The sequence below is a fragment of the Equus caballus genome, chromosome 16 (genome assembly GCF_041296265.1).
Source record: "Equus caballus isolate H_3958 breed thoroughbred chromosome 16, TB-T2T, whole genome shotgun sequence".
Classification (NCBI taxonomy): Eukaryota; Metazoa; Chordata; class Mammalia; order Perissodactyla; family Equidae; genus Equus; species Equus caballus.
The window spans coordinates 63403998-63420960 of NC_091699.1; the positions used below are offsets into that span (position 1 = coordinate 63403998).

Sequence of the window (16963 nt, forward strand, 5' to 3'; positions counted from 1 at the left end):
TCATTTTAAATGGCTGCTTTGTATTTTACTGTAGACATGTATTATATTTTATCTAAGTATCTTTCTGATGTTTGATATCTAAAATTGTTGCAACTTTTTGTTACCATATACATTTATAAGCTCAACTTCTGTGTTTCCATCTGTAACAGATTACTGTTTAAAACCAATCACCCTCTGGTTTCCACCGGAGGAGAGCGCATCCCCTTCTACGGATGTTAGGCTTGACCACTCGCTGTGTTTGGACTCACAGCCAGGGGGGCATATGTCCCCACCCCTTGACTTTGGCTCAGTCATGTGACTTGCTTTGGTCAGTGAGACATTAACAACCACGACACAGCAGAAGCTTGAAGCCCACTGTGCAGCAGGAGGCCTGGTTCCCTTGTACTCCTGCCTTCGCTGTGAGAAGAACATGCCCCAGCTGGCCGATTGGGCCCAGCAGGAAGACGGAGACACGTGGAGCAGAGCCACCGGCCGAGCTGCCCCTGCCAAGATCAGCCGACCCCCAGTGGACCCACAGATGTGTTAACTGTGCTTATTTTCTAGGCCGCTGAGGTTCCGCGGTTGTTTGTAACTCAGCAACACCATGGCAATGGAGAACTGATACAACATCAACAAATATTCTCAATGACTAAATTGCGGAAGACGGAAATGCATTCCAAGAGCACTTGTTTTTGCTACTGCTAGATCCCCTCCCTTGGGACAGTGCCTGGAATGAGACGGATGCTCAGTAGTCTTCACACATTACTTTTTTTTTGTTTAGGGGCTTTTGATTAAAAACAAAAACAAAACTTTACACATGAAGCTTGATGTGAAAACTGCTCTGGTTGGTGGGATTGGGGGTGGGGCTCAGCTCTGGAAATCAAGATGATAAGACTTATCAGCCAAGTCCTGGCTCCCAAGAGCATGTCTCCAGCAGAGATGGCAGAAAGCGCACCCGGACTATAGTACCTGGGCTCTGCCTGCCTCCAGGTTCCCAAACTTGTTCCCAGCTTGTCTGCACATTATGATCACCTGGGGATATCTTTAACTACACTGAAACCAGGCCACCCCTCAGACCAATTAACTCAGGGTCTCTGAGAGGGGCAAGCACCAGTAATCGCTGAAGCTCCTCCGGTGACTTCATTGGGCAGGCAAGTTTGCAAACCTCTGATCTAACCTCCTCTAGCCTCAGCTTCCTCACGAATATAACACTATGGCACTCTCAGGACCCTTGTGAGGTTAAATAAGAACCAGATATGAAAATAGCCTATGAGTCATAAAGAGCACTCAAAAGTTCTACACAATAACGATGGAGATAGCTGACATTTACACGCTCATGACTAGGATTTTCCCCATTTACAGACAGAAGGCCCCAAGAGGTTTACCAACTCCCCCACGGTCACACAGCTAGGAGGAAGCAGAGCCCAGATTCTAACCCAGGTGCTCTGGCTCCAGGACCCAGGCTCTGACTGCCTATGCTATGCTGCCTCTTGGGGGAGGGATAAGAGAAAATAAACCAGCAAAAACCAAACAAGCATCACAATTAGAGATATATACTTCCAAAGCAGAAAAAAAGATGATTGTCAACAATTGAAATTACACCCAGAAGTAATATAATATCAAAGTAATCCAGGGGAGAGCAGAGAGAGGGTGGGGATACAGAGGAAATAAGACGGTTCAGAAGCGAATCGTTACTAAAGACGGGCGAAGGGTATACGGGGTTCATGACACTGTTCCTCCTACTTTTGTTTAAGGAAATTTTCCATAATAAAATGCTTAAAATATCTACACTCACTACTTAGAAACACATTTTCTATTCTATAGGCATTGCTATTATCTACTATTTAACTGAGTTCTCCTTTTTTCCAAATATTAGAACTGGGTCTGTTTGAGTAAACTGACCTCTTCCTTCTTTAAACAGTCCACCAAACCATCTGGGTGAGTCTGTGCAACACTGTTTCATCACCTGGGTTGGGTAAACCAGCCCCCAGCCTCCATATCATGACATCATTACTGTGTTTCTCCTCTGTCCCTCACTGCCCAGTGCCTCCAACATGAAGGATGCTCATGAGCAACACAGACAAGCCCCTCACTCAATCACTTTCGTCCAGCTGTCTGCAGGTAGAAACTTGAGTTGCTGCGAATAATCTGATAGAAGGGCATTCTCCATTTACCACCTATACAAAGTGGAGTCTGTCACTTCCTCCGTGGCTGCAAATTACACAGTGTCCATTAGAGAAGTGGGCTTGATTTACAGCAATCTCACTTTTTCTCAAATGTACTGTTTAAAAATTATTATTTTAAATCAGGGATAAGAAAGCACTAATGGTATTATTCTTACCAGTAACAAGCAGTGATGTGGCAAGTGGGGACCCAGACCATCTGGTACAGAACAGGCAATGCCCAACAGCTAGGCAGAAGGGCTGCCTCAAACTCACTATGAACCAAAAGACAGGGAAATCCCCCTTCTCTTTCATGCCAAGTTTTAGAGATAATCAAGCTATTTAATAAAATTCCTTCAAAACCCTCATTCCAGTCTGTGATTCCATATTTGTCTATGTGCTTAGAAGTTTCACAAGGAGCGTAAGTATCCTTGACATTCAGGGCCATGCCTGAAACATGATAGTCTTTGAAAAGTGTTTGTGGGATGACCGAATAACAGTCTCCAATTCTGTGAAGTCAGTCCAAGAAGGAAGGGAGCTCTCACCACAAGGGGGCACCATAGTTCATGATGCCGGTTAGTATTTTTACCAGATACTAAAAACAATGCCATTTTTCCTTCTTTCTCCCCAGAAGACTCAAGTGGGCTAAGATTCCTGAATCTACCACAATTAAAAATGAGTTGGTTGCCACTGTCATCAAGAAAGGAGATCTAGATAACCACAGTACAATTATTAAATACATGAAATTTAACGTGGTACAATACAGTTATCTAACATACAACCCATATACCAATCTCACTAATTACTGTGACGTTGTCTTCCATGGCAACCTTCCCTCCCCCGACCCAGGATCCCAAACTTGATTTACTTGTTATGCCTCTTGAGTATTATTTAATCTGGGACACTCCCTTAGTCTTTCATGACTTTGATGGTTTTTATTTTATTTTTTTTGGTGAGGAAAATGGTCCCTGAGCTAACATCTGTGCCAATCTTCCTCTCTTTTGTAGGTGGGATGCCACCAGAGCATGGCTTGGTGAGCGGTGTGCAGGTCTGAGCCTGGGATCCAAACCAGTGAATCCCGGGCCACTGAAGCGGAGTGTGCAAACTTAACCACTGTGCCAACAGGCTGGTCCCTGACGCTGACATTTTTGAAGGGTGCAGGCTGGTTGTTTCGTAACATGTCCTTCATGTTGAACTTGTCTGATGTTTCCTCCTGATTAAATTCAGGTTATATAAGACAATTTAGAAAATAGCACCTTCGTGTTCTACCTTACTTTCAATGTTTTACTTAATTTAATTCAGGTCACTCTCGCCAACTATGGTCCAACCCACAGAGAAGGCAGTGGAAGCACTGGGTAAACAGAAGCCAGAGGGAAAGCGTAGTAATTTCTGTGCATTTATCTGTCTTTACAAATGAAAAGACACTAACACACTCACTTGACTGGAAACTTTCCTAAGCAAACAGGGCCAGAGGCAGAGAAAAATCCTAGCCCAAATCTACAGGTAGATACAGGTTTAAATCAAGGATCAGAGAGGAAATCTCAGCCTTACAGGATGATTGGGGTAACGAGTCATTTCCAACCAAGTGACTGGTAAAACTGATTGCCAACTGATTACTGGCAAATAGGATTGAGTTGGAACAACTAGTTAATTTTTTTTGGAAAAATAAAAGTAATTATATAACAATTTCACAGGCTACATTAAAATCACAGATGGATAAAAGAATTAACTGTGAAACAATAAAACCTATACATAGACTAGTATACATATGTAAATGTTTTTTTCTGGAAGGATACTTAGAAACAGTGATTCCCTTCGGGAAGAGAGTAGGTGAGAAATTACAGTCAACTCTAATTTTACATCTTCTCATACTGTTTGAATTTTCTTACCTGTGACCATATCACTTTTGTAAATATCAAACTGGGTGACGGTATTATGGGCCATTTTGTTTTCTTCTTTATATTATTTGTGATACTTCTCCTCGTCAAAAATATTATTTCTCAAAAAAACAGTTTGAAGTGCCCAGATACATGGGCTTGTCAGTGAAATACTATGCAGCTATGAAGATGTATGTTGATAGACTTTGAAGCTGTTTGTTATATTTTAGGTAAATAAAGCAATCGTAACAGTATATAACTTAACTACAAACATAAACAGTTTGCACAAATAGAAAAAATAATGAAAATTAAATGAAATAAAAAATAAAAAATTATTTCCTTTTGATTATCTATTTTCCACAAAAATGAGGTAATATCTACGCAATTAAACATACAGAAGAAAAAAGCAAACAAGAGTAAAAATGTTGTAACTTGAAGGCATGTATAAGAATCAGGGGGCCAGCCCAGTGGCATAGTGGTTAAGTTGGCACACTCTGCTTCAGCGGCCTGGGGTTTATGAGTTCAGATCCCAGGTGTGGACCTACATACCGCTCCTCAAGCCATGCTCTGGTGGCATCCTACATACAAAAAATAGAGGAAGATTGGCACAGATATTAGCTCAGGGCCAATCTTCCTCATCAAAAAAAAAAAAAAAAAAGAGAGAGAGAGAGAGAGAATCAGGAGTTCCCTTTTTTTGGAGCATCCCACCTTACTCCAGAGAACCTGACTTCTCTCAGAGCTTCCTTTACAAAGCTGCCAAGGAGAAAAGACTTGCATTGCTAGTGTGTTTGACAAGGGTGGAGCTAAGTTCTGGAGTGATAGATAAACTTATAAACTTTTGCAACACATCTAGAAATACAATGATATAATTCTTCTACAAGTCCTTTAATGTGATACATGGGGACTTGAGAATTCCAAAGCCATTTTAAAAAGAAACAAAAATTTTCACAACACCAATGTTGTATAAGAGCTTTCTATGTCAGGAAACAGGAGACCCAAGTTCATGCCTGCGTTCTAAATTAGTTGTGACCTTGGCACAGGTAACTTATTCTTTGGGTCTTAGTTTATTCACCTGAAAACGGGGATCCTTCCCACCAATTTTTAGATCTTGTTGGAAACCAATGAGGACCCAGAAACTGGCATTTGTGAGTAAAGCAAAGCTGGCTTGATAGGCAAGGGGAGCCCCACCACAGATGCAACCACCTGCTTCTCAGTACAAGCAGCCCTGCATGTCTGTGCCTAACATTGGTAATTTGGACCCTGGTGGTCGAAATGGTCTCTTTGGCTTTACTTTCATTCTGGGGGCTGTTGATACACTTCAGTTTCAAGAGAATGGCCTCCTTACATAAAATCCCCTCCCCACGGACTATCAACCTGAGGAATGTTAAGGGGGCAGAAAAGAGTCCACTACAGAAAATTCCAGAAATGGAAAATGTATATGTTCAGACCCAAAATGTCCAGGCTCCCGAGGCCCCTTCCCCAGCCAGCCCTCACCGATGGTGGTCTCACAGAACTTCTCTGCGGCCACCTCACTGGCAATGTTGGCTCCCATCAGCACACTGATGTCAATGCCCATCTTCTCTCGGATGATGTCAGAAATGAGTTTCAGCCCCTCGGGGCCCTCGTCTATGCCCTACAAAGATGTCAACAAGTTAGCGGAAGACAAACCACCAAATAAAAGAGGCAGCAGATAGTTGCTTTATAAGTCATCTAGACTCACACAGCCAATGGCATATACAACTTGAAAAATCTCTCTTACCAGAGAAAACATATATACTGTGTATGTACTGTTTAAAGAACAGCAATAAAATGAAAAGAAAATGAACTGTAACCCCTCAAGTGAAGAAACGGGACGTGACCAACACCACTGAAGGCCTGTGTTTCTGCTGAAGTCCCTTCTCCTGCTCAGCACCGCTCCCCCGCCCCCACCAGGGACCCACCATCCTGAGTGCCGTATGCACTGCTCCCTGGCCTTTCTTGATCATCTTGCCACATAAAACTGTCCCTAAATAATATGTTATGGCTTCATGCCTATTTTTGAAGGCCTATAAATGAAATTGTACTGTTCATCTGTGATGTGCTGTTTTGTGCTACATTCTTATTTTAGAGATTTACCCATGCAGCTGCACAAATCTTCCGCAAAAAAAAAAAAAATCATTCTTCTTATTTATTTATTTATTTTTTGAGGAAAATTAGCCCTGAGGTAACTGCTGCCAATCCTCCTCTTTTCGCTGAAGAAGACTGGCCCTGAGCTAACATCCATGCCAATCTTCCTCTACTTTATATGTGGGACGCCTACCACAGTATGGCTTGCCAAGTGGTGCCATGTCTGCACCCAGGATCTGAACTGGCAAACCCTGGGCTGCCGAATCAGAACGTGCACACTCAAACACTGTGCCACCGGGCCAGCCCCTCCTGGTTCATTCTTGTTTACTACTGTGTAGTATTCCAAAACAAATAGTCCAGCATTCATTTACCTATTCTATTGCTGACTGACATTTGAGCTGTTCCAGTGTGCTTTCATAAACATTCATCTACGAACATTCTGGAACAGAGTCTCTCTAGGAGGTTCTTAATCTTTTTTATGATGTGGACCCCACCCCTGGCAGTCCAGCAAAGTTTATGAACTCATTCTTAGAATTTCATATGCATAAAGCAAGATATATACAATTACCAAGGAAGCCAACTATATTGAAATATAGTTATCAAAATGTTAGGAAAAAACCCATCAAATTTGCAACCAAGTAATATATGTGCAATTTTATTAATGCAATTAGGAAAAGATGTCATGGCAGGTCTAATAATTACCATAATTTCAAAGTAGTGATGAGCCTAAATGATACCTTGAGATACCTGAAGCCATTTATTATAAAGTGATATGAAAATACCTGTGGTTTCTATTAACAACAGGGTCACAAGTCCTGCTAATACTACTGTTACTGAAACTCTGGCTTGTGGCCTACATTCATAAATGAAAGAAATGCTCATTTCAGTTAGAGGTTAAAATGAATAAAAACGCAATTTTTTCCCCTACATTTAAGTTCATGAACCTCCTGAGTTCTTTCTATGGACCTTTGGGGTGGTGTGTGGACTTCTGGTTAAAAACTCCCTCTTCTGGGGCTGGCCCCGTGGCAGAGTGGTTAAGTTCGTGTGCTCTGCTTCGGTGGCCCAGGGTTTCACCGGTTCCAATCCTGGGCGCGGACACGGCACTGCTCTTCAGGCCACACTGGGGCAGCGTCCCACATGCCACAGCTGGAAGGACCCACAACTGAAATATACAACTATGTACTTGGGGGCTTTGGGGAAGAGAAGGAAAAATAAAAAATAAAATCTTTAAAAAAAACAAAACAACTCCCTCTTCAGAGAACATACACAGGAGAGGGAACTAACGATGATTAATTTCCCAGCTAATGCAAACCACTGGTGATTTCCAGAACGAAGGCTGAGTACCAGACAGGAAGGCTGTTTCTGATAGCAAGGTGCACGAGGAGGAGTTGCTGTGATAGGAGGCATGACCGCTGCTGTGACAGAAAGCAGCCCCCTCCTAAATTTGAGTTCAGCTCAGCTCGCGGGATGTGTGTTTTTGATTATCTTCCAAGCATCTTTAAAGAAACAAAAAACTGCCATAACCTCTCCTTCAGCTCCTCATCTCCAACAGATGAAAGTGAGATGAAATTTCCCAGTAACCAACATCTGGCGAGGGGTCACAGGTGAGTTACCTTGATGAGGGTGATTCCCAGGGCTTTCTTGGGCACTCTCCCAGTGATCTCGTCGCAGATTCTGTGAATGAACTGGTGGGGAATGACAAACACCAGCAGGTCTGCATCCTGCACGGCCTCGCTGAGGTTGGAGACGGCAACCTGCGATGGCAAGGAGGAAATGGTCACACCTATACCAAAACACGCCCATCCAAACGGTTTCATTCACTGATCATTTCTCAGATGCCTACTGTGCAAAGTGCACTGTGCAGACAGACGATAAAGCCAAGTGTGGTGTGTGCTCTGCCTTCCTCATTCAAGCCATGCATCTGAAGCCTGGAGGGTCCTGCCTCGGTCGCTTACCAGCTGGGCAAGTGACTCACCCTCTCCGTGCCTCAGCTTTCTTACCCATAAAAGGGAGTCATAATAAGACTGTGTGGGCTCTTCTCAGCTGCTCTCTCAACCCCCCAATCCATTTCCTGCCCTTCTTTGCCCCACTCTGTTCCCCAGGAGGCTGCTTTCTGTGGACTGTTTCCCCTGGACAGCCTTGCTCTCTGCCTTCCAGTTGGCTTCAGCCAAAGAGGGGCACTTTGGAGATGTGAGGTGGGAGAAGGGACAGGTCAAGGTGTTTATCAGGCTCCTGGGGACCGTCCTGCACAGGCTGCGAGGAGAGCAGGCTTGGCTTCATACTGTAGTCATACATCCTCAAAGGCAGCCCCTCTTCCACGTCTCTAAGCTCTGGTCAGGCTGGTTTGGCAACAGGGGTCTGTCCCCTTGCCCTTTCAGGAGTGCTCATGGCTTCCTGCTGTTGCTAATCTCCAGGCACTTCACCAAGCCCTTTCTGTGCCCTTGAGTCTGCCCACACCTTTGTAAATAGTCCTGCACGAAACTCTCCTTGGTTAATAAGCACTTTGAGAGTGCTGTTGTGAAGAATAAATGATATAGAACAGTGGCTGGCGCCTGGTATGCACTCACTACATGCTGGCTACTATGCTGATTTCTTCCTTCAGATAAGTACGAAGATGGGTTTTAAAATTTACCACGGGCAGAGAAACACATACACAGGCAGAGGGAAGGGCATCCAGTGAGGACGCGGGGCAGACAGTCTCCAGCAGAAACTGCTTGTTGTTGCCCACGTCTGCTCTCCCCTCTTCCTCAGCAGAAGAACCCTCAATTTGGGGCAAGGCTCATGAATACCAGGAAAGAAGGCTACACTGCCCAGTGTCCTAGCAGCTAGGGGCCCCACATGATCAAGTTCTGACCAATGGAGTGGAAATGGAAGTGTCACGTGTGGCTTCTCGGAAATGCCACTGAAAGCCTTTCTTCCTTCCTTTCCAGAGAGAATGGGAAGAGATGGCCTGAGCTCAGACAGGTGTCTTGGACTATGAGGAGGAAACCAAATGCTGAGATGGCAGAACAGAGGACAAAAAGGATCCCTGACACCATGATGCACTGTTAATATGATGAACGTCTTTTATATAAGAGGAGGGAAAAAGCAAACACTTACTTTGCTTAGGTCACTGTTATTTCAGGTTTTGTGTCACATATCCCTGAACCTAACTGGAACTGATATAGTTTCATCAAGCATTCCTGGTCCCCGAAATGAAGGGTCTCAGATGAGGATTCTTCTCTGAGGAAGTGTTATCTGCCACAGAAACACCATTCAGGATGGGTAAGCCTCATAGGAAATCTAGTTTGAAAGCAGTGATGAAGACCGCCAACTGCTCACCAAAATTCCTTCTCCCTTTCCTTATCGTCACAGAGCTGTAAGCTGGTCGCTGTCCACCTCACTAGGGACTACATTTCCCAGCAGCCCTTGCAGTTACACAAGGCATGGATCAAGTTCCCATCAACGGAATGTCAGAGGGAGCAGTGAACACCAATTACGGACCAGAGCCCTGAAAACAGTGGGCTGCTTCCTCCACACTTTCTTTTCCCCCTTTCTGCTGGCTGAAACCCATGGCAACCCAGACTAACTAGGGTTTAACTAACCTTAACTAGGAGATGGTATAGGAAATGATAAAGAAGGATGGGGACAGGAACAGTGGTGTGAAGCGAAGCTGCTGGACCGCTGTTATGTGAGAGGGCAATAAATCCCTTTGTCCTTTAAGCCACTTAATTATTATGTCTCCTCTTAGATGTTAGTCTATTCTTTTAACTAATATATGTGCTAAAAGTTACTCCCTCACTCAAAGAATTCCCCAAGGAAATCTATCTGGAATTATTTCATTCCTTTATCCCTTTGGTTGGCAGGAAAGAGTTCTGTAATTTACCACCCAGCCTCCATTCCCCTTATTTCTAGCAAAAGTGCCCCTGAACTTCATTTCAAAAGCTACTGCTTCCCCATTTTAACCCTGCAATTTGGGTGGAATTGGCCCCTCCCCTGCTCCATGGATGGTCGGTCCTTAACTTGTTGAAGCCAATGGGCACGTAAAACACTCAGAGCCAAGGAGACATTTGCTGGGGCCTCTAGGGAACAGCTGCTTCCTTGCTCTTCTGCGGGAGCTGTTGGATCTTTCCTTGAACAGTGTGGGATGGTGGTGTGGGGTCTGGAACAGCTGTAACCATTTTACAAATGGGAGGAGAGAATCTAGACCTGCCAAGGGGCTCTGATGTGAATGAAGCCAACTTTGTGGAAGGCAGAGCCGAGAAACAGAGGAAAACACAGGGCTTTGTTGACATCATTTAAGCTAATGGTTCAGGCTGCATCCGAAACCAGCTCTACCTGGACTTTTAGTCATATGAACCAAAGCATTCTCTATCTCAGCTTAAGCTGATTTGAATGGCAACATAAAGAATCATTCCCCATATAGCAGATCATAACCCAAAGTCTAGCACTTCTCTGTCTTTATTCACACCTCCAAAGGCAGGGGAAAACCTGTTCTCCTCTTCAGAGGGGCTTCTCCAGATTGGTAATCTAGGCTGGGTAGCCACAGGTGGTAAAGACACATCACCAAAAATCGACCTGCTTATTAGTTCCCTAGCATCTGGAGATTCTGCCTCCTCCAGAAAAATGATTTCTTACTCTATTCCATTAGCCTCCCAATGCCAACCCACAGTTAGTCTGTTTGTCCTTTACTGGCAACGCTCTTTGTATATATTTGCCTGTGGTCCCACCCAATCCCCCCTAGCCCTACCAGGAACTCGGAGCCCTCACTCCCCCTTGGGTTACTAGTCTTACTTAGGCAGGGATTTCTGCTCTCTACACTCTTTTTCACATAGAGCCTGGAAGCCTGAATTTTAATTAAAACCTTTCTTCTCTGGATTGTTTCTATTGTTTCTCCTCTTCCCCATCCATCTCCAACACATACATGCACAGACACCCCCTTTCAGGGCACTTGCCAACACGGTGAAATGGAAAAGACACCAGAACCACAGAGAAAAGATGAACGCAACTGATCAGCTGTGTGACCTTGGACGAGTGACTTATCTTCACTGACCTTGGTTACCCCATATATAGAATGGGGATAAAAGTCACCTTTCCTACCCAACTACTTCACAGAGCACTTTCCAATTAAGTTATATAAAGCACAGTGCTTTGAAATGATATGAAACAAATGCAAAAGATCATTCATCAGAAAAATCTACCTGCTTCCTACAAATTCTTAACTTTTAAGGAATCAGCCCATCCCCAGGTCCCTTGTTAAAAAACATTTGCAAGGAAGCTGCCAGCTGGTCCAGATTTCTTCCTGTCTCTTACATTTCCTTCTTCAACAAATCAAATAAAATTTCCTTCTTCAATAAATCAAAGAAGCTTCTCCTTGGCAGAGTGGTTAGGGTTTAACCCACAGAGGCAATGTGTGATACGAGCCACATTTGTATGGTGCACAAGGTCCATTCACAGAACATTATTCCTCTCACACGGTATCAGAATGAGCTCTCCTCAACCAACATGGGAATTTGAATATTCTCCTTCAGAATAAAACCCTTAGCTAAGCCTCTATCCTATCTTTTACTCTGAACAAAATCAAGACACTGCTTAGGAAATGCCAACCTATATCACGGTCAAAATCTTTCTGAGGGTGGCAGCATTACAGAGCCTGAAGTAAGTTGGGAAAGACAACTCAGAACAAAAGGGCTGCCTGTCATTGGCATGGAGGACAAATAATCAAATCAGAACCAAGGCATCATGGTTGGTCCACTTAATACCCAGACTTTCCGGAATCCAGGGTTCTTGGTCCAAGTTAATAAAAAAAACCAATAATAAGTAAAACCACTGGAAAAAGAGCCAGGCAAGTCTGTGTGGACAAGCCTGAAGGCTCTTTTGTATCCCCCGGCTCGGTTATCACGGTGCAGTGTGTAGGCATCTTGGTATAGCTCTATCACCAGTTAGCTAGCTGGACTCTGGGCAACTCACCTAGGGTCTTGAGGGAATGAATATTTAGATTAAACACAATGGCATGAATAACACATATAGCAAAGCAGTAGCTGGCACATAGCAGAGGTTCAAAAGTATTGTGCTTCCCTTCTGTTCTCTTAACCACAATTTTGGCCAAGATCCTAGATGAAATTCACATCCTTGGCTCTACATTCAGAGAAATGGTCCTCAGATCAATCTTATCTGATGATTCTTATACAAATATGCCACTGTCGGTAAGTGAGGTTGCTTCTGGAATAAAAAAACCAGCTGTTAACGGCTTGGCTACCCCAATACTACACCAGTAATATCAAGCAGTGATGCCCAAAGTGTGTGGTTCCTAAACCAACAGTATCACCATCACCTGGGAACTTGTTAGGAATGCAAATGCACAGGCCTCACCTGAGACCTAACGAATCAGAGGCCCCCAGGTGGATCCAGTAATCCCTGGTGATTCCGAGGAACACTTAAATTAACCATGTTGAGCATCTTTTCATGTGCTTATTGGACATTTGTATATTTTCCTTGGAGAAATGTGTGTTCAGATCCTTTGCCCATTTGAAAAGTTTGGTTATTTGTCTTTTTATTATTGTGTTGTAGAAATTCTTTATATAGACTAGATACAAGTCCATTTTCAGATACATAATTCAGAAGTATTTTATCCCATGCTGTGGGTTTTTACTTTCTTGATGGTATTCTTTGAAACATAAAAAAATAGTTTTTAATTTTGGTATCCAACTTATATATTTAAGCTCTCCAAGTGATTCTGAGGAACACTTAAATTTGAGAAGCTCCAGTGAAGATTACTCCTCCAAAGAAAATCAAAACGCTAAACCCAGGGGCTGGCCTCGTGGCATAGCGGTTAAGTTTGCACGCTATGCTTTGGCAGTCCAGCCAGGGTTCGTGGGTTTGGATCCCGGGTGTGGACCTGCACACCATTCATCAAGCCATGCTGTGGCGGCATCCCACATACAAAGTAGAGGACGACTGGCACAGATGTTAGCTCAGAAACAATCTTCCTCAAGCAAAAAGGGGAGGATTGACAATGGATGTTAGCTCAGGGCCAATCTTCCTCACCAAAAAAAAAAAAAAAAAAAGCTAAATCAAGGGAGGAAACAGTTAACACTGAGGCTTCCCACTGAACTGATATTCTAATTTTCACAGAAGACCTTTGGCCAAAATTAATAGGTATTATCACAACCCTATTACCCAAAAGCAAATAGTCTTATCTTTTTTGAATTGTCTTGGCCTAAACTTACATCCCATAAGACACCACCCAAAGCACTGAAACAAAACTCTTCACCCTGGTCTGTTCTTCCTTACCACTTCCACTGTCCCTGGCATTCATTCAGACCACAGGTAATGCCAGTCACCATTCTAGGTGCTGAGAAATCATCAGTGAATGCAGCCTATGCAAGAAACCAAATCAAGAGTTAGTAAAAAAGAAAAATATATAAATTTGGGGCCAGCCCAGTGGCACAGAGGTTAAGTGTGAACGTTTCACTTCGGCGGCCTGGGGTTTGCCGGTTTGGATCCCAGGTGCAGACATGGCACCGCTTGGCACACCATTCTGTGGCAGGCATCCCACGTATAAAGTAGAGGAAGATAGGCAAGAATGTTAGCTCAGGGCCAGTCTTCCTCAGCTAAAAGAGGAGGATTGGCAGCAGTTAGCTCAGGGCTAATCTTCCTCACAAAAAAAAAAAAAAATATATATATATATATATATATATAAATTGGATACCAAAATTTAAAACTTTATGTTTCAAAGGATACCATCAACAAAGTAAAAATTCACAGCATGGGAGAAAATACTTCTGCATTATGCATCTGAAAATGGACTTATATCTAGTATATATAAAGAATTTCTACAACACAATAATAAAAAGACAAATAACCCAATTTTTCAAATGGGCAAAGGATCTGAACACACATTTCTCCAAGGAAAATATACAAATGTCCAATAAGCACATGAAAAGATGCTCAACATCGTTAGCCATCAGTCAAACGAAAATCAAAACCACAATGAAATAGCACTTCACACCCACTAGGATGGCTAGGACCAGAAAGTTAGTTAAGAACAAGCGGTGGTAAGGATGTAGAGAAAGTAGCACCCTCACGCACTGCTGCTGGGAACGGACAATGGTGCAGCCACTGTGGAAACAGCCTAGCAGTTCTTCAAAAAGTTAACGAGTTACCATACGACCCAGCAATTGCACTCCTAGGGAGATGCTCGAAAGAAGTGAAAACGTGTTCACACAAAACATTGCACACAAATGTTCACAGCAGTATTATGCATAACAGCCAAAAAGTGGAAACAACCCAAATGTCCATCAACTGGTGAGTGAATAAACACAATACGGTACATCCATAAAATAGAAAATTATTCAGCCATAAAAAAGAACTGTGGGTACTGATACACCCTACAACATGGATGAACCTTCAAAACATTGTGCTAAGTGAAAGAAGCCAGTCACAGAAGACTACCTATTGTATGGTGCCATTTACATGCAACGCCCAGGATAGGCAAATCTAGAGAGACAGAAAGTAGGTTAGTGGTTGCTTAGTGCTGGGATGGTGGGGAATAGGTGATGACTGCTACAGGGCAGGAGATGTCTTTCTAAGGTGATGAAGATGTTCTAAAATTGATTGCAGTGATGGTTGCGCAACTCTGTGAATACACTAAAAACCAGTGAATTGTACACTTTAATGGGTGAATTGTATGGTCTGTGAATTATATCTCAGTAAAGCTGTTTTAAAAAAAGAGCTGGCAAGGCCCAATGGTGTAGTGCTTAAGTTCACACACTCTGCTTCAGTGGTCCGGGGTTTGCAGGTTCAGATCCCAGGCACAGACCTAGCACCGCTCGTCAAGCCACACTGTGGCAGCATCCCACATAAAATAGAGGAAAATTGGCACAGATGTTAGCTCAGCAACAGTCTTCCTCAAGCAAAAAGAGGAAGATTGGCAACAGATGTTAGCTCATGGCCAGTCTTCCTCATGAAAAAAAAAAAAGAGCTGGAAAGGCTTAGAAGACAAGGATGAGAGGCAGTGACAACTATATTTCATAGAGGATGCTGCAATCGTAAATCCTGGGTGTCATACGGAGCTTGGTTAAAGCTGGAAGGAGAAGGCAGAAGAGCTCCCTATCTGGATGACCTCTAAACACAGGCCCTGGACAGATAAGCTATAAAACAGGATCAACAATTTTTATCTTGTAGGGACAGGAAATAAGAAGCGTTCCCTCCATTCAGGTCTAAGAGGAAATCGCAAACCCAGACCATCCCAGTTTTTATTGAGCAGGTGATGACACAGTGATGTCATTGTTACAAAAGGCTCCCATGTGGAGGGGATCACATGACGGGCATGGACCTGAGAAGGGTCAGGCTGGCAGCAGCTTGGGGGCCCCAAGCAAGAAAGACTCGCAGTCTCAAGTCAGCACACCAACTGACAGACATCCTCAATATGAATCTCATGTTGATGGAAATGCAACAAGTCTCTCCGGCTTGAATTTGCAAGGCAAAAATGATTAAAGCTAGCTTATGAGCTCCAGAGCCACATTTGCTCTATGTGAGTCAATCGATTCTACGTCTGATTTTTTATCTTAAAAAATGGTAACAATGTGGATCTTTTCTAACACTAGTTGAGTTTTTAAATGCTCAAGTGAGATATGTGAAAAACTCTGAAATAAATATATAAATCTAAAAAAAAAAAAACCAACAACAAAAACAAAACCCTGGTTTTTGTTGGTGGTTTTTTTTTTACTTCTTTTTGTTTTCCTCCCCAAAGCCCCAGTGCATAGTTGTATATTGCAGTTCTAAGTCCTTCTAGTTCTTCTATGTGAGCTGTCACCACAGTATGGCTACTGATAGACAAGTGGTGTGGTTCTGTGTCAGTATTTGCTCCATATGACACCAGGATTTACGATTGCAGCATCCTCTACGAAATATAGTTGTCACTGCCTCTCATCCTTGTCTTCTCATCTTGTCTTGTGTTCAGGAACTGAACCCTAGCTTTTAACAAATGCTTAAGTCTAAACGATTTATGTGCATCATCTCATTTACTCCTCACAAAAGCCCTAAGGCCAAGGCACTAGTAACAGCCCAGACTCGGTTGGGTTGGGGGTGGGGCAGGGCTCCCAGGCTCACTCAGTGAGCTTTCACGCCCAGGCCCTCTGACTCCAAGTGTGTGTCCTTCACCACTGCACTTCACCATCACTCAACTTTTTAAACTATTTATTACGAGGCATTTCATAGGTACAGTTCAAGAATACAGAAAGTATAAAGAAAAAAAAAACCTGTGTACCTTCCCCCAGCTTAAGAAATAAAGTTTTGCAATATCCTGTGTATCCTCTGCCAAGCACTGGCAAGGATGTGAGTTCTCAAACACAGTGGTGTGATCTGGTAAAATCAGAGATGTGTATTACCTGTGATCCTAACATTCCATCCCCAGGAGGTGTACAAGGCTGTCCTAGGAGCACTGGCCATTAACAGCAAACAACCAGAAACCATGCCAGTGTCCACTCCAGAGAATGGATCCCTTCCTTTTCATGAATCTACAAGGCTTCAGACACCAACCTAGTCCTGGGAGTGGACAGTTCCTCCTTTCTCTCCCCTCTCTGTCCACACCGGGGGACCAGGGGAGGGTGATGGAGTCAATCACTGTGGGGGCCAGGCTCTGAGTGAAGATGGTTCCTGATTCTATGTCAGTTCCTTCCCCCTCCTGCCCTATTCACAGCACAGGCTTTAATGTCACAGAACATTTGGCAGATTCACCTCCCCCAACATTCCTTGAGCACCGCACTAGCAACTACAGGAGAAAAGAAACCAGAAAGTCAGGTTCACACACTTGGGGCAGGTAGGGGTGAAGACACAGGTACAGAAGGGACTGGCACA

The 16963-nt window shown here is 43.5% G+C and overlaps 1 protein-coding gene across 2 annotated transcripts in view; it reads right to left on the reverse strand.

The window, feature by feature from the left end:
- The window catches only part of GPD1L (glycerol-3-phosphate dehydrogenase 1 like), a 59576-nt gene that overhangs the window by 26862 nt on the left and 15751 nt on the right, over positions 1-16963 (reverse strand). For both annotated transcript variants that reach the window (XM_023620802.2, XM_070238066.1), the window contains exons 3-4: positions 7738-7878; positions 5513-5651 (exon numbers count right to left, since the gene is read on the reverse strand). In XM_023620802.2, the coding sequence (XP_023476570.2) occupies positions 5513-5651; positions 7738-7878 (280 nt within the window). The remainder of the gene's footprint in view (positions 1-5512; positions 5652-7737; positions 7879-16963) is intronic.